Genomic DNA, 24,395 nt, shown 5'->3' with positions numbered 1-24,395 from the left:
AAATAATCAATTGATATACACACCAAGAATATATGTTTTCTTTTCTTTTGCTAACATCTCCATTAGCCGAGGTGGAAAGTCCAGGTTCAGAAAGTAAAAGTCCTCCTCAGTATTTTGTTCCAATCACCTGGACTTGCTAATTAGCACAGTTTTTCAGCCAGGAGATAGAACTAATTAGTGAAATCAGCTGACTGAGTTCATGGGTGGAATAAACATATGGCAGGACTTTTACTTTCTGACCCCTGGACTTTCCACCTCTGCCTATTGCTCAAACTTATATTTTCTCCCCAAAATATTTGTGCATTTAGTGCATTTATTTTTGCTACATTCTTGCTATGCATTCATGTAAATGCATGATGTGCTTAAATAAGCGGATATAATAATGATAACATGAGAATTACCCTATTTAAATGAAATTTAAATATATCAAGTAGATTTTGTGACAAATTAACAAATTTGTGCATTTACTAATATAGTATTATCAGAGCCCGTCTACGGAGAGCCTTGGCACTCCCTATTCAGCCCCATTGTATTGATTTTGGTTACAGTTCCATTAGAATTCCACTGGGGGTGATCGCGAGCGAGTGCAGACTGAATGGGAGTCAATGGGGCTATACGGCTAAATGTGTCACTTTCACCTGATTGCCGTTGAGAAATCTCAGATTTTATTGTAGGCGTTGCAAGTTCAACATAGGTTATAGGTCGAAAGTTGAATGAACCAGTACTTATGTCCTTTCGATTTCTTACAGGTGGGGCCATTGTTGGCCGGAACAAGCTAGCATTCTGCTAATGAATGCTGATTGGTGACGTCATCACATTTTTGAACGCTTTTTTAGAGCAGATAAGTGAACTTAAAAATGCAATTTTCAGCTGAGTGTATTATCTTAGCCCCCCCCACCCCCCCCCCCTTTCGAATACAACATTTAAGTTACTAGACAAAAAATTATATCCTGAGAAAAGTGGGTTTTGAGGGGTATTTTGCCATAGACCTCCATTCATTCTGCACTCGCTCGCGAGCGCCCCCGCATGGATAGAGACGTGTTACTGCAACCAATCCAGAACCCGGAAGTAAGCAGAGAGTGCCAATTCTCTTCGTATTCTTTATATACTGTCTATGTTCGTATTAGACATTCTCTGGTATTATTGACTTTTAATAATAATATGGACTTTTATTAGTGATCTGCGGTCAACGGAAACGGAAGTTGGTCCTTCAGCATAATAAACACGTAAGTAGGTAGTCATACTTTAGTTCCTACAGGAAACGCACAGTGAAGTCTCTGATTAAAAATAAAAACTGATTAGTTCGCTAAGAAAGTTGTATTCGCGTTCGAGGACAATCGACGCGTCATTATTTTAGTTCGTTTTAAATAAGTAAATGTGCTTCCATTGATTTAATGTAACATTGTATCACGAGATTAGCCCACACCATTCGAATGTTTTCAAGGTTTTATTTTCTTGGATCCGTGTTGACAATGTTGTACTTCTCATGATTTTTCGAAAGGCATAAAGAAGTGCAGACCTATTTGCAATGACTAACGTACACAATAACATAATGCACATGTAAGAATCACTGTCAGCCGGACTGTATTATTCAGCACTGCTGCCACTTCTGTTGCTCCAGCCATCATAGAGAGAGAGAGACATGGCTCATGATTTCCTCCCAGGCATGGAGAGCTCTGCTATCTCTGTCCTGAAGAGAGCTGTGGAGCTCGATCACAGCTCACGCTTTCAGGAGGCTCTGGTGTGCTACCAGGAAGGGATCCAACTCCTGTTGGATACCCTCAAAGGTATGGAAATGGTAAATGTGCTCTTTTGCTGATGGATTTTAATGTTACTCTGAAATCTGAATATAAACCCTGTATTCCTAGCTGTTAAAGATGACTCAAAGAAGGTCCACTACAGAGAGAAAATCAAGGGCTACATGGACAGAGCGGAGCAGATCAAAGACCATGCGAACAAACTGAAAGAGGGTAAAGAAAGTGGTTTAAACCAGGAATTTTAAACTGGGCTCCGGGGACCACCAGGGGGCCACAATAGAGTGTCAGTGTTAGGAAAAGTTATTTAGAAAAGTAATATGTAACAATATTTATACTGGAAAACAAAGTAACTTGTTTTACTTGCTTGAAAAAGTAACTCTGATATTCTGTTGAAATGTATATATATAATCAATAATCAATAAGTAATCAACACTAGGGTAGTCTCGCGTAGCCAGACCAGACTGACAGCAGAAGGTTTGGACTCATAGAGTGGTGTATGACGTCACTTTGTAGGCCGACCGGCAGTTATCATCATATTGGTTCCCTCGACAAAAACCCAATAGGATTTTCTCACAGGCTTTTGGATTAATGCTAAAAACAAGCTCTGTAATCAACAAACGTTTATGACACTTGCTAGTTTTGTCCATCAAGATAATTATCACAGATGAACACAACTTTTATGAATTTTAAAGTCTAAATGCAGTGCTAAAATGCTAACTCGCTTCCGCGTTTTGGCCTAAAAAGTGATGTCATACCTGCACCACTCTATAGCAGCCTTCATTGGCCATGCCCCCTCTATAGCAGCCTTCAGTCTTATGTTTAAAATAAAATGTATATAAATACAGTGTAAAAAAAGTTTTTGTCTGTGGAAAAGTTTTAGAAAACAGTGTAAAAATATGTAAAATAAAAATAAATAAATAATACATTTTTAATGCCAACTAATACTTAACACATATTTAAAATATTACTTTTTCACAGTATAAATTGGGTGTCTAAAATATATACTGTAGCTGCCTTTTAATTTTTAGAGTGTGGATGATCATATTTGGGGGTCTGTGGCGTCTAATTGATTGAAGCCCCCTTGTTTAATGAACCTTACTATACATTTTTCTCATTGTCATCTCATCTGTCAGAGGGCAAATACCATGAGCAGATAAAGATAGCTGACAGTTCCACTGGTTTCAGCTACGAATCCCTCTTTAAACCATACATCAGAGACGGACTGACTGAAGTCTGGGTGGAGGACCCCTATGTACGGCACGTCCATCAGGTAGAGACCACACACAGTGATGCTCATAGATTCAGTCAGTAAAATGCTGAGATACTAAAGAATTGTATTACAGAGTGAAACACATTACAAATGTTTTGCTTTGCAGTTCTATAATTTTCTTCGTTTCTGTGAAATGCTGCTGAAATCTCAATGTCAAGTAAAGACGATTCACCTTCTGACCTCACTGGATGAGGTAAAGTTGTATCATTTTGTTCATCAGTGGTATACTGTAAGTTGACATACATTGGCTTAATCATGTGTTGTTTTTTAAGGACCGCTCCGCTCCGCAAACCAGTGCCCTGGCAGAAATAAAGCAGTCGCTACAGTGTCAAAATATCTGTCTGGACATTCAGTACTCATCTACTATTCATGACAGGGAGATCAGGTACATCTTTCTCATTGACTGTATATCACAGTAAACACACTGGGGCGTAATGTCTTAACATTGTCTATATAAAGTATATATTCATTTTGTTTCCTCAGGTTTAATAATGGTTGGATAATTAAGATCGGCAGGGGACTCGACTATTTCAAGAAACCAAAGGTACCATCTAAATGAAACTGCTATAATCTGGTCCATTAAGCATTTAATGTTCTCTATTTGTGAGTGCTTGCATAATAGATATATGAAAATATAAAAATGTTCTCTTTTTTTTTTAAGGGTCGCTTCTCTGTGGGATACTGTGATTATGATTTGAGAGAGTGTCATGAGACCACTGTGGACGTTTTTCATACTAAACACACTAAGACGACTTCATCTTAAAAAGCAAAAGCTTCTCCACTGGCTGCCATATTTATGGGACTTAATTTCAAATGCAGTCCTCACACACCTACCTGCACGACTGGGAATGTGCCTTTCGATCCCATTTTGAGCTTTTTAATTACGCTGAAGAACTGTTTTTATTGCCTTTTTTTATAATATGCTGATATGTATTGCAGGGGAATATACAGAGGCTCCTGAGACCTACTTGCTTCATTGCTTTATTCTGGTGTTTTTAAACATTCTACACACTGATATTGGTGTTTATTATCTGGTGCCTCTGTAATTATGGTAAAAACCAAAGTTCAGTTGTAAATAAGTTGGTACTGTGTAAAATATGTTCGTCACCAGTATGTGCCCTGAATCAAAATGTTTTGTAAAAGGCTGTTGTTTTTATTTAACTATGTTGATTTCGATTAAATAATAAATATATATTCTGTACAACAGCAGCGCCATCTTGTGTTTAATGGGTGAACTTTCAGTCATCTTGTAAAAGCGAATGATTTGCGCGCCTTGTGCTGTACGTCACGCTTGATATGACGGTGTTTTTCCTCCACCGGCTCAGTTAAAGAGCAAGTGAATGCCAGAGATCACATCAACTTCACTTTCTACATGATTTACATCAGCATGTGAGTTTACGATACTATATTTGTATTAAGTTTTAGGACAGTAATGTCAGTTGTCGTGTTTATTGTGATTTTAGATATTGTTATAGTGTTTACTGTAAGTTTTATTTTAGTTTTTTTTTTAAATTGAAACTTAATATCTGCTATTGTGACGTGCACACTAATTTTTACAAACGATAACCTACTGAATTTTATGGGTTTTTGAATATCTAATAAGTCATATTTATATGGGCCACTGTAGCCTATATGGGACATTCAAATTATAAACGCATTGCTTTTTGTGAAATGGATAAGGACTGTTCTTGACTGGTGATGTTGATTTTAATAACTGTAAATCAAAAGCAGAAGGTGTATTTGTTAGCTTGGACATGTTTGCCTGAGATGCTTCTTTTGCCTGTCATATTCGAATCCATTAGTTACAATGAAACACGCATGAATTCCCTGCAGGAGGAGATTAAATCTATAATCGCCCTTAATCTCGACTCGATATGTGCTCCTCATCTCGGTTCATGAAAAATATAGAGCGTTGTCTCTAAATAACACTATTCACCTCTCATTGGGACAGACTGGAGTGATGATCATCATGATGGGTGAATCTCATGAAACACATCCATTTTTAAATTAAGACATTATTTGCATGAGAATTAAGCACTATTGCAATGTTAACATATAGCCTACATATATACGTTTTTGTTGTGTTTTAGTAATGAATTTAGTTGTTTATAAAAAATATAGGCTATATTATATATTTAACACTGTTTATCACTGTAATAGCTGTTTATTATTATTATTTTTCTTGGGAAAGTCATTAATTGTCATAAAATTGTCACACTGCTAGGCTACTGATCTTATTAGTGGTAAAAAAATATATATAAAATTTCTGATGATTTTGAAGTGAAATTTATGACCATGGACATGGTCTTCAGAGGTTTTGTGAGATCAACCCTGATGATGATGATGATGATGATGATGATGATGATGATGATGATTTGACTACATGCAGCGTGAGTAAATAATATTATAGCTATACAAAAAAAACTTATTTATTTTGAGTTTTTTGTCACAATGAAAATGCAACATTTAAACAACACAACAATATAATATTCAAAAATGTTAACAAAATATAAAACCAATATTTTGACCAACAAAACAATAACATAATTTATCATTAATAAATTCCATAAAATTACAAAATTAAAAACACGTCAACTTGCCCTGACATTCATGAAAAATACCCTAAAATCTCCCTCCTGACCGTGTTGTCTGAATGCTAGTGGTTTAATTCAGTTCACTTACCAGTTCACAATTGTAATTTTAGTTGGAAGACTGAATTTACTAAAATATTCTAATATTCTTGAATATATATACATACACACACACACACACACACACACACACACACACACACACACACACACACACACACACACACACACACACACACACACACACACACACACACATAAAATGTAGCACGTACACTAACCAGTGTGCAATGTGCATCAAAATATGTACAATATGTTATTATATTTATGTAGAATATTTGCGGCATAAACCACCCTGCTGATTAAGATGAAATGAAAAGTAAAATATAAATGCATACACGCTATAAATGTCTGAAACAATTTAGCATACAACAGAATATATTTCCTTGTCCTGCAACAATTGGAGAAAATGAAGTGTTGCTTCAGTAGTAGTAAAATGTTCATTGAAAGATTTTTAAAACATATGTGCAGATTACTTTTGCACCCTCCTCAATGTCTGGATATAAAAATGTAAATTGACAGATGGATTATATTGAAGGCCAGACCTATAATGTAGGCTGGCTGAAAGTCACCCAGATGCTGAGCTGACTTTTGTCCAGTAGGAGAAAAGGAGAGGGATTTGTAGCCAACTCTGGATCCTGACACAGATTTATGCCTGTATCTGGGGCAAAGCTGCTCTGTGTTTTGCGGAGTGCAGGATACAAAACGTTCAATCCTCAGAGATAATGGGTAGTTAAACGAGAGTGTCACAATTTTTAGGGTTAAAAAGTCAATGATGGAGACATACATTCGTATGAGAACAATGGGCCGAGTACTCTTTTTTTTTGATAGCCAATTGTCTGTCGTTTCTTTATCTCACCTTTAAACGTTTCAAATAGGCTGTAGCCTACTTTCACAGTTACTTATAGTAACACGCAGGAGGGAGATGAGAGCTCCTATCGTTGTCTATACAGTCTGCACAGAAGAAAATGAAGCATAACTCAACTATATCACCTAACTGTACAAATTTAAACATGCTTATGATCTCAGCATTACAGATTAGTTCAGATGCTGATAGATTTGTTTAAGCAGTGGTTCCCAATTGACTAGTCTACCCTGATACATATTATTCATAAAATGCACTATAACCACGTATAGGACAGCAAAATGAATAGCCTTACAATTTAAAAGGAATATAATGCTTTCCTAATTGTTGATGTCAAATTCATGTCACAAGTAATGCTTATACAATATTTTGCCCCAAATTTGCTCCATGTGTTGCATTTACACTACCGTTCAAAACTTGGGGGGTTGGTAAGATTTGCTTTTGGAAAAAGTCTCTTATCCAAGGCAGCATTTATTAGAAACAATCAACTGTTTTTCCTGTATTTTCTGATCAATTCTAATATATTTTAGAATGTACTGTAATTTATTCATGTTCTGGCATAGCTACTTTTTCAGCATCTTTATTCAGTCTTCAGTCACATGATCCATCAGAAATCATCCTAATATGCTGATTTGATAGATATATTCAAGAAACTCAAGATATACATAGATATACTCAAGAAATATTGCTTACTGTCATTATCAATTTGAAAACAGTTGTGCTGCTTAATAGTTTTGTGGGAACTGTGATATATTTTTGCACGATTCGGTTTAAAAGAACTCTATTTATTTGTAATGGGAATCTCTTGTAACATTTTTACTGTCACTTTTTGATCAATTTAATGCGTAAAGGGATTCATTTCTTAAATTGACCTCATACATTTGAATTTTAGTGTATACAGTATAAGCAAACAAATGATATGGTTGAGTATATATATAAACTACCATATCATTTTTTTGCTTAGCAACCTTTAAATTGAATGTGATGTTGTTAAAATGATTTGCATACAAAAAATGACCTACTCGGATGTGTTGATGCAAATGTATGACAGCTAGATGACAGTTGTTCATTGTCTTAGTGATATTTTCAACAGTCTCTTATCATTTACAAACACAAGAGGTATATATCAGACGTGATGCTCTGGCTACCTGCAGTAGGCCTGACTGACTCTATGTTGATTTTTGACCAAATAGCTTTCTTATGCTTATTATATTAGCACACACACACACACACACACACACACACGCTCTTGCTAGTCTAGTGCTGGTGGTGTGTTATATTGTCTTCATCAGCTCTGCATTCAGGCCAGCAGCGGCACACTCTCTCTGCTCCAAATGCTAGTGTTTTGTAAAGAGCTTAAGCATGCAGGAAAAGCATGTATTGGAAATGTAACAGTTCGACTGTCAGTGTGTGTCCAATTCCTTACTAACAAAACATTGATGCTGCTCTTTGTCAGAGCCTGCTTTTCCTTTACCTCTTCCTTGCTTTCTCTTCTGCCAGTTCTTATCTGGATTTTTCTCAAGTTCCTCCATCTCTCTGCATGTTTGCGACTGGGGAAGAACTGTCATGATCCATTGGATGTAAGGACATGTGTTTCCGTTAAAGAACAAAAGCTAAATAACAGAAAAGAGGAAAAAGAAGGATTTTCACTGACAAAGTAAGTATTTTTTCTTGCTTAATATTATTTGAAGTATTATGTTTTTTTATGCCAATTACAGTATATCATCGTTCATAGCTATTTCATCATTATTCTGAATATAATATATGAAATACTTATCTATACTTATATTGCAGTTTCCAGAGAAATATTAACTGTTTTCAACATTGATAATTTGTTTCCAAAGCACCCAACGCATGATTTTTGTGAAGACTCGAGTAATGATGCTGAAAATGCAGCTTTGCCATAACATAAATAAATTGCATTTTAAAATGTATTGTAATAGAAAACAGTTATTTTAAATTGTAATAATATTTCAATTTTAATCAATTTTATTCAGACTTTTGAGCATAAGATACTTAAAAAAAAAAAAAAAAATTCACCGGACATTTGAACCAATGTAACAAGGTTCGTTTTTGGTCCCTTTTTTGTCACTGTGAACAGTTTAAGATTATTCTGTATTTGTAGGATTAGTGCTCAGGGAAATCTTACGGTGATCTCTATGAAATGTCTTCCAGCAAAGATTATATTCATATATGATCTGTGTCTGATGCTACTTTTTGATAAGTCAGTGACTGCATGGCACATGTTGACAAGCTGTTACATGCTGATTATGTATTCATCATTTATGTTATCCACTGCATAGTGTGCATTGTTTTTCCCCTCAAAATTTTTAAGAAAATCCCTTAACCACAGAATAATTCAATCCTTTGTACCCAAACATGAAGACTTATGCTATTTAGACTTATTTTTACTAGGGATGCACGATATATCAGCCACCATATCGGTATCGCCCGATATATGTTCATATTTATTTGATTAATAATAGATTATTTCTTTCAGCTAAGACACTTCAGGTGTACACTGTTCACCATGCTAATTTTGAATAGCTTGAAATATGATTGTAATCACTTTAAAAAAGAGAGGAAAATACAGTTCAGTGCAACATGTGCAGCACAGGTCTGTCAAGCTACACATGGCTTTTAATGGTGAGACTTTTGTTTTTGTAATCAGCCTCTCAAAATGTATATAAAATTATATCCAAAAATATTGGTTATCGGCTTTCAATTATAAAGAATTACCGGTTATCGTATCGGCCAAAATGTTCATATCGGTGAATCCTTCATTTTAACAATTAATCACATACTGTGTATACTCAGTTTTTTGTTTTGTTTTTCACAGTAGACAGCAGATGTCTTTAAAAGGGAAGGACTCTGTGGACTTTGCATGTTTTTTCTGTTAGTGCATATCTGCATTATCAAGGCATGGTCAGTGATAAGAAAGGTTTGTTGTCATAATAAAGGATACAGACGCACATTGTCCAAAATAAGGACTTCAGTTAATTTCCATGTGATCAAGACAACTGGTTCCTGGAGGAACTCAGAGGGGTTGGAAACCTTTTTGACATCAAGTGACTGTTTTCATTTTTCTTGTCCGTGCTGCACGGTTCAGTACAGTAGCACTGTCACGGTGTGGTTTAGGTAGAAGAAAGGCAAACAGGTAAAGAGCTCCAATACAAAAGTTTACTTAAATTAAACTCACACTATGTTCAATGAAACATAGACGTGAACGGACCAAGACTGAGGGAGAGCACAGGGTATAAATGCATGGGCAAACAAAGGGAGATGAGTGAATAATAAGGAACAGGTGAATGAAATGACTGATCAACAGACTGGGGAAAACTAGGTCACAGGACTAAACCAAAATGAAACACAGAGGGGGAAACACAGAACATACATGTTACAAGCACGGTTTCTAAATAAATATGACTGTTTGACAATGAGGAAAGATTAGGCTACCACTAACTAAATAAATAATATTAATCTAGCTTGAGTGCTAATGGTAGCGCACATGTTACTGACCACTGACTAATAATGTGCTTTATGTGATTTATATTTACTGTTCAATACTGTCACATGATCCTTCAGAAATTATTCTTATATGCTGATTTGCTGCTGAAGAAACATTATTATTTATTTTAAAAGCAGTTGTGCTGCTTAATATTTTTGTATACAAGTCGAAAAATGTGAATATCGTGCAAACGTTCATTTATTTCTGTAATTCAACTTAAAAGCTGAAACTAATATATTATATAGACTCATTACATGCAAAGTGAGATATTTCAAGCCTTTATTTTTTATAATTTTGATGATTATGGCTTACAGCTTATATGAAAACCTTTTCACAATATTCTTATTTTGAATTTGGGGTTTTCATAAGATGAAAGCCATAATCATCAAAATTATAACAAATAAAGGCTTGAAATATCTCACTTTGCATGTAAGCCTCTATATAATATATTAGTTTCACCTTTTAAGTTGAATTACTGAAATAAATGAACTTTTGCACGATATTCACATTTTTCGAGTTTCACCTGTAAACTGTGATACATGATTTCAGGATACCTAGATGAATAGAAAGCTCAAAAGAACAGTATTTATTTGAAATAGAAATTATCTGTAACATTATAAATGTCTTTACTGTAACTTTTGATCAATTTAATGAATCCTTGCTTAAAATATCTTAATGATCCCTAACTTTTGAACAGTAGTGTATGTTCTAAAGTAACATACATAATTGTCGGTATAGAGCAGATGAAAGTCTGGTAATATGGAAAATATGACTGCAAAAGAAACCTTTGGTCTCTGTTGGATTGAGAAAAGCATTCTCTTATCAGATACCTATCGCAGGCAGAGAATTTAGCCACGTTGCCACATCAGAGATATAACATTTCTCAAGTATTTTGCATTTCAATAGATTACTCTTCTGCTGTTCTCATTTGAAGAACAACTCTCTTAGTTTGTTGTGAAGAAAAACAGTTAATAGTAAATCATTATTCAACTGTCATGTTCTACCACTAGAACATTTCCTTTGGCAATTCCGCTGACGATTTCCCAACCCCTCCTGTATTTCCTTTTCACTCCTCCTCACTCTATCTTATCTGCTTTCTGTGTAACTGTCCTCATTAACAGCTGTACCGGTAAAGATGAATGTTCCGGAGGCTTCAGGAGACCCAGAGGGAGAAGGCAGTGATGACTTAACAGGTCAGAAGACTGTTCTAAAAAAGAATAAATCAGTATATGTTTGTCTCTTTTATTTCACTGAGTTTACTGTAATAAAGAAAATAAGCTAAAGGGATGATATGTTTGATGTTTAGGAAGGAAAAAGTCTAGGTTAAAGGCTTTTAAGTCACGCGTGTTTGAGAAGATAAGGAGGAAAGAGGAAGACGGTGGTATGAAGCAGAGTCAGTCTGAAAGTGATATCACATGGGGTGTGGAAGATTCAGAGTAAGTGTTCACACTGATCGTCAGCATGGTATGACTTAAGAACACTCACACATGTGTCACTTTGAAACCACTTAAAGCTCAGCATGATTTGATGATCCCTTGTGTGCTTATTTTATCGAATGTGCATGTATTCAAATCTTAAAAGTATGCTTTAAAAAAATGGTTTTGTAGATAACAGAAAATTAATAAAATAAAAGGCCTCTTAAGTGTACTTAAATATGGTTGACTGCATGTGCACTTTAACTTTAAAATACATTTAAAATCATGGTTTAATACTCTTTTGTTGTGTTTTAAAGAAGTACACTAATTTTGATGTTTACTAACATACTAACACACATGTGATGTACTTTATTTATTTTAACTGTCGTTTTTTATTTGATATTACAATAACAATACAATTACTTTTGGAAATTAAGTGCCAAAAACGTTCTTACTAAATTCTTTTAAAATTATATTATTTCCCCAATAAGTACCTCTTTGCTTCTTACATCTTTTCTTCAAAGTTGCTCCAAAGGCATCCTGGGATCCCGGGCATTTTCACATGACAGCATTTTTCAGGCAGAGCACAGTCATTCAGACCCTGAACCGCAAAGAATTCTGTCTCAAGAGAACATTCATGGCAAAATTCGAGTTCTTCGGGTGAGTACACACAAAACTCGGTAGCGTTTGTTCAAGCTTAATTATTGCACACTTTATAAACACACATCAATGTGATTGACGGAAGTGTTTCAAATTGTTTTTATTAATTTATGAATACAATGAAGTTGAAAGGTCATTTTTTTCGGTTGATCAGATGAAACTCCAGCAGCAGAAGATGCATTTAGGCCCTCCCTCCAATCTGTTGCCCATTAAACGTCGTGAAGACTTAGGTGGAAGTTCAGAAGATGACGGTCTTCCTCGTAGCCCCCCTGAAGTGTCCCGTGGTGAAGGACTGTACATCAGCATATCGAACAAGGTGCTTGTACTATAATATAGCAGCAGTATCCGTATCTTTATTGTGACTTACTGTATTGTAATGTGTGTAAATGGTTATAAATCTGCACAGCTTTGGCCTTTCAGACTAAACAATTAATGATCAGACATCTAGCACAAGTTTGTGATTAAACCTATTATCCGTTTAATGTGGATATCTTGTCCTCATTCCAGTCTAAATATGATGTAAACCTCCATGTCATTGTTTGCATTTTTATATTCCTCGCCATTTCACCTCTGTGTTCATATTAAGCCTGTCATTCATACATCTATATCATGGCATAAATGTGAATGATTTATTTGGTCTAAAATATTGTATATTTAATTTTTATTTAATAAAATATTTAATTGTGTGCTTCTCTTCACCTTCCAGGCCTCTTCACAGCCTCTCTCTCCTCGTCCTATCAGCCCAGCAACTGCACCCCTTTCCCCACTTACTCCTGGCTCAGGGTTAGACTTCAGCACCCCTCCACAGTTCACTTCCCTCCTGGACAACTCTGCTGCCCGTCACCGTATGTCCCTCAAACCTAAGAACCAAAGGGCCAGTGCCAAGAACAAGAGGGTAATCACTTCAGTGAGTATTTTTAATCTAAACCTATTATCTATTTCTATAAAGCGCTGCTGCAGTGATGATGTATTTTTGTAGGCATTACCCTGGTTCCCTTGACAAAAACCCAACTGGATTTTTCCATTGGCTTTTTGGGATTGTATTTGGCTTTTTAGGATTTTGGGATTGTTTTGGGATGTATTTTTGTAGGCATTACCCTGGTTCCCTTGACAAAAACCCAACTGGATTTTTCCATTGGCTTTTTGGGATTGTATTTGGCTTTTTAGGATTTTGGGATTGTTTTGGGATGTATTTTTGTAGGCATTACCCTGGTTCCCTTGACAAAAACCCAACTGTATTTTTCCATTGGCTTTTTAATTATTGTAGAAAATAAGCTCTGTGACCAACAGAGGTTTATGATTCTCACACATCTTGTTCATAACGACAATCTTCACAAATGAACACCACTTTTACACCACTGAACTTTGAAGTCTAAATGTAATCGGCAGAAGTAAAAAGCTAAAGTTAGGAAATAAACGACTACACCACTGTCACACGACTTCAGCGTCACACCACTAAGCTTCAGACAAGTCTTTCGATCATTATTTAAAAAGTTGTAATGTTTGAGTTAAAATAGCTCGCAAGAGCTTAATTATAAACAAAACTAGGTTGTAAAAGCCATTGTGACGTTTAATGTCCCCGACAACCTGTTTAACAATCCCATTAGCCACTTGTTAGCAACCGCATTTTTCAAGACATTTTTTTAAAACTTAAAAAAATCACGACTAGTATTACTTATGTATTTTTTGTCAGAGAAAAAAACGTACACCACGAGCTTGTGTTAAACACAGACCTTATCCAAAAACCCATTGTCGTCAGGATGATGGAACCAGAAGTGCAAGAATGCTATATCATTTCCGAGTTTTAACAAATTATTCCTGCAGCACTAATGGTTTTGAATTTTTTTTTTTTTTTTTTCATATAACAGTTCATATTTAATAGATTTTCCTAAAGATATTTACCAATTGTTTTCTCTCACCCTGTATTTCTTATGCAGACTGGAAGCAGAGCACGATCTGAGAGTTGGAACAATCTGGACCGTTCATTGACTGCGACGGAGGAAGAGAAAGGGCTGGCTCTCGTAAAAGAGATACCTCGAGCTCGCTCTTATTCCTCTCAGGTCTTGCGCCCAGGGGAGAGGTTTACGGCTTCACAAATCAAGAGTTTTCCAGTTTCACCTTTAATGTCTCTGCAGACTGCTGGAGATAGTAGAAAAGTTTCTGCAGAGCCTGAGCTTGAGAGAAAAATCCTGTCCACATCACCTCCGAGCCCTAGCCTAAGAGATATGACTCCAGTTGAGTCACCAGTTGAGTCACCAGTAGCCAAACTGCCAATCCCAGTGGTGCCAATTGATAGAAAGGGAAAAGGAGAAGTAAGTGAGATGCTCAATAGCTCCAAACTTCTCAAGAACAGCCAAAGTAACCTTGTGTCAACTGTAAGCCCAACTGTAAGGCCAAATCTGAGTACCACACCAGAAACGAGTCTTGTGAAAGATGAGAAGTCTAATGCTATGCTAATACAAAACAAGATGGACACATTGAGTAAATATAGTGTTCAGAATGCAGTAAATATAGAAAATCGTCTGGCCTCTACTAATGCTCCAGGCAACGTGTTTTGTGGAGTAAATCTAAGACCATCATCTTTGAGGCGAACTGTACCATCTACAGATGAAAAACAAGAGTCCAAGACTCTGCAGCCAGTCAGCACAGTGTCGGCTGTTAGTCAGGAAGATCACTCTCAAACAGAATCCATAAAGCGCCAGAGAACTGTGTCTGGATCATTCCACTTCAATGTCTCCTCAGACAAGAATCAAGAGCGGCCGAGGACTGCAAGCTTTACTGGAGTAGTTGGGCAAGCTGGACTGAAAAAAGAAGCTATCGAACCTACTAAACCTTCTTTAAATTTCAAAATAGAGCGGCAGGTAAGTTCACAAGTTGAGAAAACAATAAAAGACCCATGTGCTAACTTACCACCAGCATCAAAGAAGGAAGAAAAAACAAACTTTGATCCAGTCATACCAATAAAAGAGGAGAGTCAGGACAACAAGATACAGGAGATTGGTGTAGAGGCTTCTGAGGAAGAAGTACAGGAGTTGGCAAAAGAGGCATTTGAGGATGTGATGGAAGACATGACGGCGGGAATAGAGAGGGAGACTACAAATGCATTTGGAGTGAAGCTTCGCTCTACCTCTCTTTCGCTAAAATTTCGTTTGGACAAAGCTCAATCAGAAGACAAGGCAAAATGCCACAGTGTTGAAGTCAGTTTGCTGACTCCACCTCTAGCCTCACAGTCTGATTCAACCAGCTACATAAAAGCTGAAGATCAACACACCAGCCCGGGGTCTAAAAGACTCCAAGCTAAACTCAAAGACCCTTCTCTCCAAATCGATGAGTCCTCAACCTCAGTTCAGCCCTCCAGTTCATCCCCCAAGGGTTTCTGTAGAGACAAAGAGAGGGCTGGCTTTCTCAGGCATGCTGGTGAGTTTCTTTTTGTGATTTCCCATGGTGCTTGAAGATTAATCCTCTACTTAGTTTGCAATTACGACAAATGTGAACAGCTACATATCTTATGAGGATGATGTTCCAGGTCATACCAGGAAACAGTCGGTGGTGTGCTTGTCTGAGTCAAAGCATTTAGAAAGCTGCTTTGTTCAAATGTTTAACTGTGCCCATCTGACTCTGTCTGTAATTACACTGATAGTGGTTACTCAACTGAGTAAACAAATGGCAGATTGTGCTCATACATCTATGTTCAAGTTATACCTCTTCTGATCAAACTGACAAATGACTTTACTAAATCATTAAACCAATAAATTGTGTATTATCTTTATTCCTTATGAATGATTAGTCAATTTTAGTATTATTTAAAAAAGAGTAGCGATAAGTAGAACAGCCCAGTGATACATGATACATGATTATTACAAAAATAGCTAGGGAATCGTGAAGAATTTAAGGATTCTGGTTTCTTAATGCCTCATTACAACCCAGTAATTGTCCTAAACTATATAGATTGTGGTAACATTTCATTTTGTAAATATTTTGGAAAAGAACTTACAAGATTTATCATTTGAATCTTTAACTACTCGTAGTACAATAAGTAACTGCACTGATTTAATTGGAAGCTGTGTTTCTGATACACTGAAACATATCAGCTCATAAGAGTCCTTATTTTTGCAGTCTGGCTACACTAATGGTACATCAATGGAAGCGGATATGTGTGAAAACCATTTATGGAACCTAATGTTGTTGGATATAGTATTTTTTTTAGTCGGCATGAAACAGGAATTATAATAGAGTGGTGCAGGTATGAAGTTACTTTGTAGGCCAACCGGCAGTTAGCATCACACTGGTTCCCTGGACGAAAACCCAATAGGATTTTCCCTTAGGCTTTTGGATCATCGCTAAAATAAAAGCTCTGTGATCAACAAAAGTTTATGATACTTGCACGTTTTGTGCATCAAGACAATTTACACAGAACATAACTTTTATGAATTTTGAAGCCTAAATGCAGTCAAAAACTACCACACGGTCGCATCACCACAACGTCACCATCACTAAGCTTCCGACAACTATTTCAGTCTTTATCTAAAAACATTTTCCCAGAACGTTTGAGTTAGAATAGTTTATAAGAGCACAATTATAAGCCAAATGAGCCTGTAAAAGCGGACTGAGTTTACCTGTTAAGTGTAATGACATTTAATGTCCCCGACAGCCTCTGTAGTCCCATTTAGCCACTTGTTAGCAACCGCCTTTTTCAAGACATTTAACAGCTTTAAAAAAATCTCTAGTGGGGTAATATTGATGTATTTTATGTCGTAGAATAAAACGTGAAAATGTCTTGAGCTGGTGTTCACCACAGACCTTATTTCAGCCATTTAACCAAAACCCCATTAAAAAAAAACATTGACTTCAGGATGATGGAACCGGAAGTGCTAAAATGTAAAATGCAAGCGCTTCCGCGGTTTGGCCTAAAAAGTGATGTCATACCTGCACCACTCTATAGTCTTTTCTCTCCTTGTGTATATTCAAATTAAACAATTAAAAATATATATTGGTTCCAACCCTAAACAAAAGTGTTTGAATTCTAGAATCAGATTTTTTTAAATCATAAGTTGTGTCCCAAATGACATACTATACATTATGCACTTACTGTATACTATGCACTATATACTCATCTGTCTAGTGTGTGAATTTTATAAGGATTATTTTGTCATCCAACATCAGAGTCTGATAGTTCCTTCCTCTCTGCTATTTAAGGAAGTCGTGAACATGAAGTGTCATTCTTCCACACTCAAATTGGGATGCACCTATAGAATCTTTAGCTTTGTTTGAGAGTCTTACCTAATTTCACATTCACCTATGTTACCCATTTTGGTTAGATCACCTCTTTCCATGCAAATGGGTGATTTCGACTTAAATAAGCTGCATGGTATTCTGCTAAATAGATATTCTTATGTATTTTCAGAACCTCCTCAGCCCTTACCATCACCAAGCAAAGACACTAAGATTGTACCTTCACCCCCAAAAGAAGGTACAGACCTGTCTCGAGAAGAGACTACAGCAGTGTCCTCTCAGGAGAACACACCAACATCTACAGCTTCAGAGGTGTCCTGGATGGACATGGCCAGAGAGAAGACCAGAAGTCTGCAACAGCTTTTTACCAGTAGACTGCCTGAGTTTCCTAGCATGCAATCACGACCACAAATGCAAACATCCACTTCTCAAGCCAAACCAAGAATCGCTCAGAACATTACAAGTCAGCCGACAGCTACACAACCTCCTTTGAGACCTACAGAAACAAAACAACTGCCATCTCCACAACCATCTGGAAGAACCACACAATCTACCACACAGTTCACTCCAATGCAACCTCAGACTACAGAATCAACAAGCCAAACTTCAGCAAATTCAACTCAGACAACCACTAGTCAATCTCAAATAGAAAGTACCAGAGAAGTCCAGTTTCAGTCCAAAACTCAAATTTGTAATTCAACAACACAACCAACTCAGTCTACAGTTACATGTACATCAAACGTACAATCCACTACTCAAGCCGTACTCACGGCATGTGCACAAGCATGTGCACCACAGTCATCACCACTGCGAGCATCATCACAGACCCCCACACAGGCTATACTGCGTCCCACACCACCCTCAGGTTACCTACATTTGTCGTCAAGCCCAAAGTTAACATCCCACCTAGTCTCCCAACAGTCTGCCAATACTGTGTCAAAGGATCAGCCTCAGAATGAGGGGGGAGAGCCCACCATAATCTCAGGGAAAGCTGACAGAGTGTCTGTGCCTCAAGGCAAGGGGACCGGGCTCGAGGATGGCAGACCAGTGTGGGCAGCAGGATTAGAAAACAAGACCTCGCTGGTGCAGCGCTGGGAGACTCAAACAACTGTTGCAACCAAGGTATCATATACAGTATTATGCAATCTTCAAACACACCCGATTTCTTCAGTCATATATAAGCCAGAGAGTAAACATCACAATAAAAAAAATAACTCTTAAAACTCTAAAACTGATTCAATCACATACATTGGTTTCACATGATGGAAACATGTTCGCTCTACTCACATTCTTCAAGTAAGATGAATACACTTGATTGATTAAGTGTTAGTTAGCCATCTAAAATTACCTAATTTATTATTAAAGGGGTGGTAAAATGCCATTTTCACAATATATAAAATAAATCTCTGATGTCCCCAGAGTGTGTGTGTGAAGTTTTAGCACAAAATACCCCACAGATATTTGTATAAAGCATGTTAAAGTTGTCACTTTTTGAGGATTTGCAAAAATGCACCGTTTTGTGCCTGGCCCTTTAAATGCAAATGAGCTGTACAGATGGGTTTCAAGAGCTCGCTGCTATTACCTCACGCAGACACACTAAAATGACAGAAACTGTTCTGCCTTTAATGTTAGGAGTTAACAACAAAGATGGAGAGACTCAAGAAGAAGTGACAGCATGTAGAATGCAACAGGACGTCTCTGAATGGTTAGCTGATGAATTTATGTTGCTGATGTGGAGTTAACGATCTTCAATGAGCATATTCTGTCATGGTAATCTATAAATCGCTCGTATAGGAACTGTTGTGAGTGGCACATAGAGTGACTTTCGATTGCATGTGAAAAGATGGATGCTAAAGTTTGAGCTGACTCACAAATGTGTAAGTCTAGACAAATGTCTAGTCCAAATTTTTCTAGTCGAGCAGCAAAAAGGAGTGGTATGGGCTGACGGGGAGAGGCAGATGTGCTTTTGTCGTGGCTTTGGCAAAGCTGGCATGAGGAAATTGCAGACTTGGCTGAGTGGTCCATGCCAGGCAACCAATACAAGTCACAAAGATGCTGCTTGGTCCAGACGATGCTCTGGTGAACCTGATGAGTTAAATTAATTAGGGCCCCATACAGGGATATGGGTACCACCAAGCAGTATGGACCTTTAAAACCAGGTTGTCTGGTACTGCAAGTTCATCCCTGTCATGAAAGTATGATGCCAGCTCAGGTGGAAGGTTTTTCTTGTTTTAGGCCAGTCTGTAAGTAGTTGCTACCATAGTGCTGTTAGTTCAGGGCAAGCAGCAAATTCTTTGGAAAACTCCTCCACTGACAGAGCAAAGGGTTCAGCAGAAAGTAGTGCCACCATATCAGGTTTGATTGCAGAATCAGAACCCTCACAGGCAGGTGAGGTTAAGCGTGAGGCAGTCTGCTGTAACATTTTCAGATCCTGGTGTGCACAACGCTTCATAGTTGAAGCAGAGCAGGTGTACGGACCATGGCCCTGTCCCAAATGGCACACTTTAATATGCACTTTCGGTCTTGTGGAGCGATAAGCGAATGGCTGCCACGTGCGCATGTCCGTGAAGTATACGAGCCTCTAGGATTTCCCGTTTGTCATTTTAGGTTTCAGAACTTCTTCCCCACAGTCAAAGCGACATAACGTCACGAAAGTCCGGACTCATAGGAAGACCGCAAGTGTTTAGGGTGCCATTTGGGACAGGGATCTCGTAATGCGCATTCCAGCACGGCCCATACCTTTAGATACCAACAGAGTAGTTAGTGTTTGATGGTCCGTAAGAAGGTTGAACCTACGGCATCACCAAAAAGTGATGTAGGCTGGAGTTTCTTTCTCTACTATGGCATACTTCCGCTCTGCTGCTGTGAGAGAGCTGTGCGGAAAGACTATGGTACCTCAGAACCCTTAGCATCAATCTGCGTTACCACAGCCCCTATTACATAGTCCAAAGCATCACTGGTTACTAAAGTATGTAGTGCCAGATCAATTGATTGATCAGATTGCCAGAGCTGGGTTGTTCACAATGAATGATCTACTTTAATTTCTCAAAGCTTTTCTGTGCGTCCTCAGTCAAGTCACAAAGATGACTTGACTTTCTTTAAGCCCTCAATGGTTTCATCTCTGAAGAGTAGTTTGGCACCAACTGCAAATACCAGGATGCCAGTCCTAAGAATGAGCGTAATTTGGCTGGATCTGTGGGGGCTGGTGCTATCCTAGCCTGAATGTGACAGTGGTTGGGTAGCAGGCCTTGCGCAGTAAGAGTGTGTACCAAGTAAGGAAGGCTTGTGCAACTGAACTTGCATTTCACTTGATTCAATGTGAGACCTGCATGCCATTGTGCTGTTAAAACAGCCTGCAGGTTGCGATCATGCTGGGATGCAGTGTGTCCATAGATCATCACGCCATCCAGGTAGTTCTGGACTCCATCGAGTACTTTCAATATTTTATGATTTTTGGAAATGCTGCCAGTGCCGAGGCCCAAGGCGACGCTCACGTGGTTGATGATGCCTGTAAATGGTGTAGTTCTCTGGAAACTGAATTTCTAACTGATAAGGGAAGGCTGTACAGGCTGTGCTGACTCTCTTATTTTTACCTGATGGACAAAGCACTTGCGGCAGGCATTGGCAGAGAGCTAGACCCACAACAGACAGTGATTGTGTTTTACTCGCTGATTTTCCGTGGTATTTCCGATTACGTCGTGGCGCATAACGCTGAGCAGGTTTAATCTTGTACACATTCTGCCGCATCAACATTTGCTCCACAGCGATCTCTGTTTGACCGGCTAACAGCATTGCGTTCTTCACTGTTAACTGTGGCTGTAGCAAGAGTTGCTCGGAATGCGTGCTGAGGATGCTTTCTCCTCTTATTGATCCCGTATCATCTTGTCCGTACGATCGCTGAATGAGCGCGTTGTCTGAATTGGTGGCGTATGACTACAACATTCCTAGCAGGCTGAAAATGTTCCTCTAATGCTTTGAAAGCATCGGCAACAGTCTGACCTGTATTAAGCAGAATGAGGAAAACTTTCAACCCCTCGGCTCCCAGGCACTGTAGAAGAAGAGAATGTTTCCTCCTCCGGTCAATGATCTCCAGTGGCATCGGTGGCGACAAGGTCATTTTCAAACCTCTTCCGCCAAGAATGAATCTGTTACAAGGACGGACCCGAGCATGGCAAAAACAAAGCAGCCATTTATAAACGGTCTGATGCCATCCTCGTCGCCAAAAAGTTGTGTCTTTCTCTTATGCTAGAAACTAATCAAAAATAACTGCATCAACAATAAAGCATGCTCTCTCCATACTTCCCTTTAACCTTCTTCCCAACTCTAAGGTTTTACTACCAACCCCTATAGTGGCCAGAGCAGATTAAGCTAACATAACAGACGTTTGATCTTTAATTATTTATATAAAATTATACATTTTTAAATTAAAAAAATGTAAGGATTTCTAGTACAGTTGTGTAAATTCTGTTTTGTGAATAGTTTCAGATTTCCTTTTTACTTATTTTGATAGACGGGCGAGCAGAAAGCCACATCAGAGTCCCGAAGCCCATCTCAATCAACAATTCCTCTCAGACCGATCTCAAAAGTCTCAGGTACAAGCACAGGATTCGACCCAAGTATGCCAATGCGTAAGTGTGAGATACAATGATGAGTTTTACATGATTGTTACAATTCAGTTATGCTCATACTTGGTGTTGATATTTCTAGAGGCATCAGTCTCTTCTGTTCCCCTGAGGCAAACAGACAGAGAGGATAAATGGCAGCAGAAACCAGTGCCACAATCATCATCACCTTCATCGTCACCATCATCATCTCCTCTGCAGTCTGTTCGTAACAGTGCCCAACCATCCTGGATGGAGCTGGCCAAGAGGAAATCCATGGCATGGAGTGATAAGACTATGGACTAAAAAAAACATTATAAAAACATAGAGGAGGAGTTTACAAGGTTGAGTCCGTGTACAGCTGAAAAGGAGGATCTGAGGACATTTTCATACTGAAATCGAATCCAAAGAATTGTACTCAAGTTATTGGTTTGGTGATGTTAAAGCAGTGGTCTTGATGAACCACTATTGGTTTTATAAATTCTTAAAGGAACACTCCGACTTTTTTGGACTTTAGCCTATTCACCTTATCCCCCAGAGTTAGATAAGTCCATACATACCTTTTTCATCTCCGTGCGTGCTATAAGTCTGTTTGACGCACCCACCGCTAGCCTAGCTTAGCACAAAGACTGGATGTAAATGGTTGCAGCTAGCATACTAATCCAAATAAGTGACAAAATAATGCAAACATTTTCCTATTTACATGTTGTGATTTGTATAGTCACAGAGTGTACAAAAAACAAAGTCATATGAGACACAGACATATTTTAACCGTATAAATACTGGGAACTATATTCTCAGAAGGCGAAGCACTGCTACTTGGGCGGAGTGATAACCGCAGCACCTGAGACGCGCCGTGGTGAGGCAACATTATCAAGCTGCAGACTCGGAGCCTGCTGCATCTACAGTCCCGCACCCAGAGTCCCGCATTCTCAGTCCCCTCGTTTTTCGAGACAGCGCCACCTGCTGTTCGGAAGATCGTATAACACCCTTATCCAAATGCCATTGAAAACATTGGAATGCAAGATTACGGTCTCTTTTTATTTAAAGTTATCCAAATAAATATTTGCGTTCCCTGCTTAATGCATGTACCAAAAAAAAAAATAATCATTGTGTTCTCAAACTAACTAATTACCCAGTATTTATTTTTTGAGCGTGGGTGTAATTGAAAGGAAATTACTGATGTAACGGACACAAATACAGATTGAACTATCATCTGAAAAATATTATGTGATATTATATTGCTACAATGTTTTAGTTTGTTTTTGTACAATGTTTCAAATTCCATTTTTTCTTTTAGTTCAACATATAATGGTCTAATTAACATTATACCATGCTAACATTACAAAACCTGTTTTTTTGATATTTTGAATGTGAAGCAAAACTCAAATAATAGACAAAACACCAATAATAAACAATCTGTACTTTATTTAAAGATCACCTTAATCACTGTCATCTTGCTGTAAACAGGACAAAGCAAAGAAAAAAGGAAGAAAGAATTGTGTTAGTGACTTTATTTTTGTCTTCAATTGCATTCAAAAAACCTCCTCATTTATAAGTCGCTTTGGATAAAAGCGTCTGCTAAATGAATAAATGTAAAATGTAATGTAAATGCATAAGGTAAAATAATTACTTTCTGGTAGGCAAATGTTGCTTCTTTTCGCATTCTTTTTGGTAAAAAAGGTAAATCTGATTAAATAATTAATGATGACATTCTTTGATATTAACACATATAATGTATTTAATTGGTCTACTTTAATCTCAACTAATTTTAATCAAATTTTTTACAATGGCTTGTCTACAAAAAGTCCATGGTTAAAGGCTAACGTTAGCTATCAAAATATTTTCGGGGGAAAAAGGCGAAAAAACATACATTAACGGCTCAAATTTTGTTACAAACTATCATTACAAATATTAAATAGACTGTTCATATGTTGGTGTATCGATGAGCTATAAAGTAGTTTGATTAAAAAAGAAATCATTGAATAAAATTGACGATACTCACGTTTCGGTTCTTCACGTGTTTATCCCATGATGACATGTCATTATATAGATCAGTGGTTTATCCATGTGTTTATCCGATCCTATTTGATAGGTGGCGCTGTCTCGAAAAACGAGGGGACTGAGAATGCGGGACTCTGGGTGCGGGACTGTAGATGCAGCAGGCTCCGAGTCTGCAGCTTCATACTACTCTGGTGAGGAGCAGAGAGTTCGTTCAGAGCGCGTCTCGGGTGCTGCGCCCAAGTAGCAGTGCTTCCGCCTTCAGAGAATATAGTTCCCAGTATTTATACGGTTAAAATATGTCTGTGTCTCATGTGACTTTGTTTTTTGTACACTCTGTGACTATACAAATCACAACATGTAAATAGGAAAATGTTTGCGTTATTTTGTCACTTATTTGGATTAGTATGCTAGCTGCAACCATTTACATCCAGT

The 24,395-nt window shown here is 37.7% G+C and overlaps 2 protein-coding genes across 4 annotated transcripts; both read left to right on the top strand.

Annotated features, from left to right (window-relative positions):
* The first annotated feature begins 1,009 nt into the window (after window positions 1-1,009).
* mitd1 (MIT, microtubule interacting and transport, domain containing 1) lies at window positions 1,010-4,887 on the top strand. Of its 2 annotated transcripts, XM_079618483.1 has the most exons (9): window positions 1,010-1,068; window positions 1,177-1,226; window positions 1,622-1,787; window positions 1,869-1,970; window positions 2,891-3,027; window positions 3,134-3,220; window positions 3,300-3,412; window positions 3,511-3,571; window positions 3,689-4,887. In XM_079618483.1, the coding sequence occupies exons 3-9, from the start codon at window positions 1,643-1,645 to the stop codon at window positions 3,788-3,790; spliced, it is 747 nt and encodes a 248-aa protein (XP_079474609.1). In that variant the 5' UTR covers window positions 1,010-1,068; window positions 1,177-1,226; window positions 1,622-1,642; the 3' UTR covers window positions 3,791-4,887. The 2 variants fall into 2 exon arrangements, with proteins under 2 accessions (XP_079474609.1, XP_079474610.1); XM_079618484.1 differs by lacking the exon at window positions 1,010-1,068 and having other exon boundaries at window positions 1,165-1,226; window positions 1,665-1,787; window positions 3,689-4,786.
* cracdla (cracd like a) lies at window positions 4,318-22,413 on the top strand. 2 transcript variants are annotated; one of them, XM_079618482.1, is made up of 11 exons: window positions 4,318-4,416; window positions 8,044-8,200; window positions 11,173-11,244; window positions 11,358-11,487; window positions 11,991-12,126; window positions 12,281-12,442; window positions 12,833-13,033; window positions 14,064-15,543; window positions 17,531-18,480; window positions 21,869-21,950; window positions 22,066-22,413. In XM_079618482.1, the coding sequence occupies exons 3-11, from the start codon at window positions 11,187-11,189 to the stop codon at window positions 22,263-22,265; spliced, it is 3,399 nt and encodes a 1,132-aa protein (XP_079474608.1). In that variant the 5' UTR covers window positions 4,318-4,416; window positions 8,044-8,200; window positions 11,173-11,186; the 3' UTR covers window positions 22,266-22,413. The 2 variants fall into 2 exon arrangements, with proteins under 2 accessions (XP_079474608.1, XP_079474607.1); XM_079618481.1 differs by having other exon boundaries at window positions 21,869-21,986.
* The last annotated feature ends 1,982 nt before the right edge of the window (window positions 22,414-24,395 follow it).

Source organism: Phoxinus phoxinus (genome assembly GCF_949152265.1).
Source record: "Phoxinus phoxinus genome assembly, chromosome: 7".
Classification (NCBI taxonomy): Eukaryota; Metazoa; Chordata; class Actinopteri; order Cypriniformes; family Leuciscidae; genus Phoxinus; species Phoxinus phoxinus.
Note: the sequence above shows the minus strand (reverse complement) of the source record. Positions and strands in the feature narration are given on the sequence as shown.

Bases quoted from the DNA above. Each gene is read 5' to 3' on its own strand.
- mitd1 (XM_079618483.1), top strand. From the start codon at position 1,643: ATGGCTCATGATTTCCTCCCAGGCATGGAGAGCTCTGCTATCTCTGTC. The intron at 1,788-1,868 runs GTATGGAAATGG...CTGTATTCCTAG, and splicing joins CCTGTTGGATACCCTCAAAG to CTGTTAAAGATGACTCAAAG. The intron at 3,572-3,688 runs GTACCATCTAAA...TTTTTTTTTAAG, and splicing joins ACTATTTCAAGAAACCAAAG to GGTCGCTTCTCTGTGGGATA.
- cracdla (XM_079618481.1), top strand. From the start codon at position 11,187: ATGAATGTTCCGGAGGCTTCAGGAGACCCAGAGGGAGAAGGCAGTGAT. The intron at 11,245-11,357 runs GTCAGAAGACTG...TTTGATGTTTAG, and splicing joins AGGCAGTGATGACTTAACAG to GAAGGAAAAAGTCTAGGTTA. The intron at 21,987-22,065 runs GTAAGTGTGAGA...TGATATTTCTAG, and splicing joins CGACCCAAGTATGCCAATGC to AGGCATCAGTCTCTTCTGTT.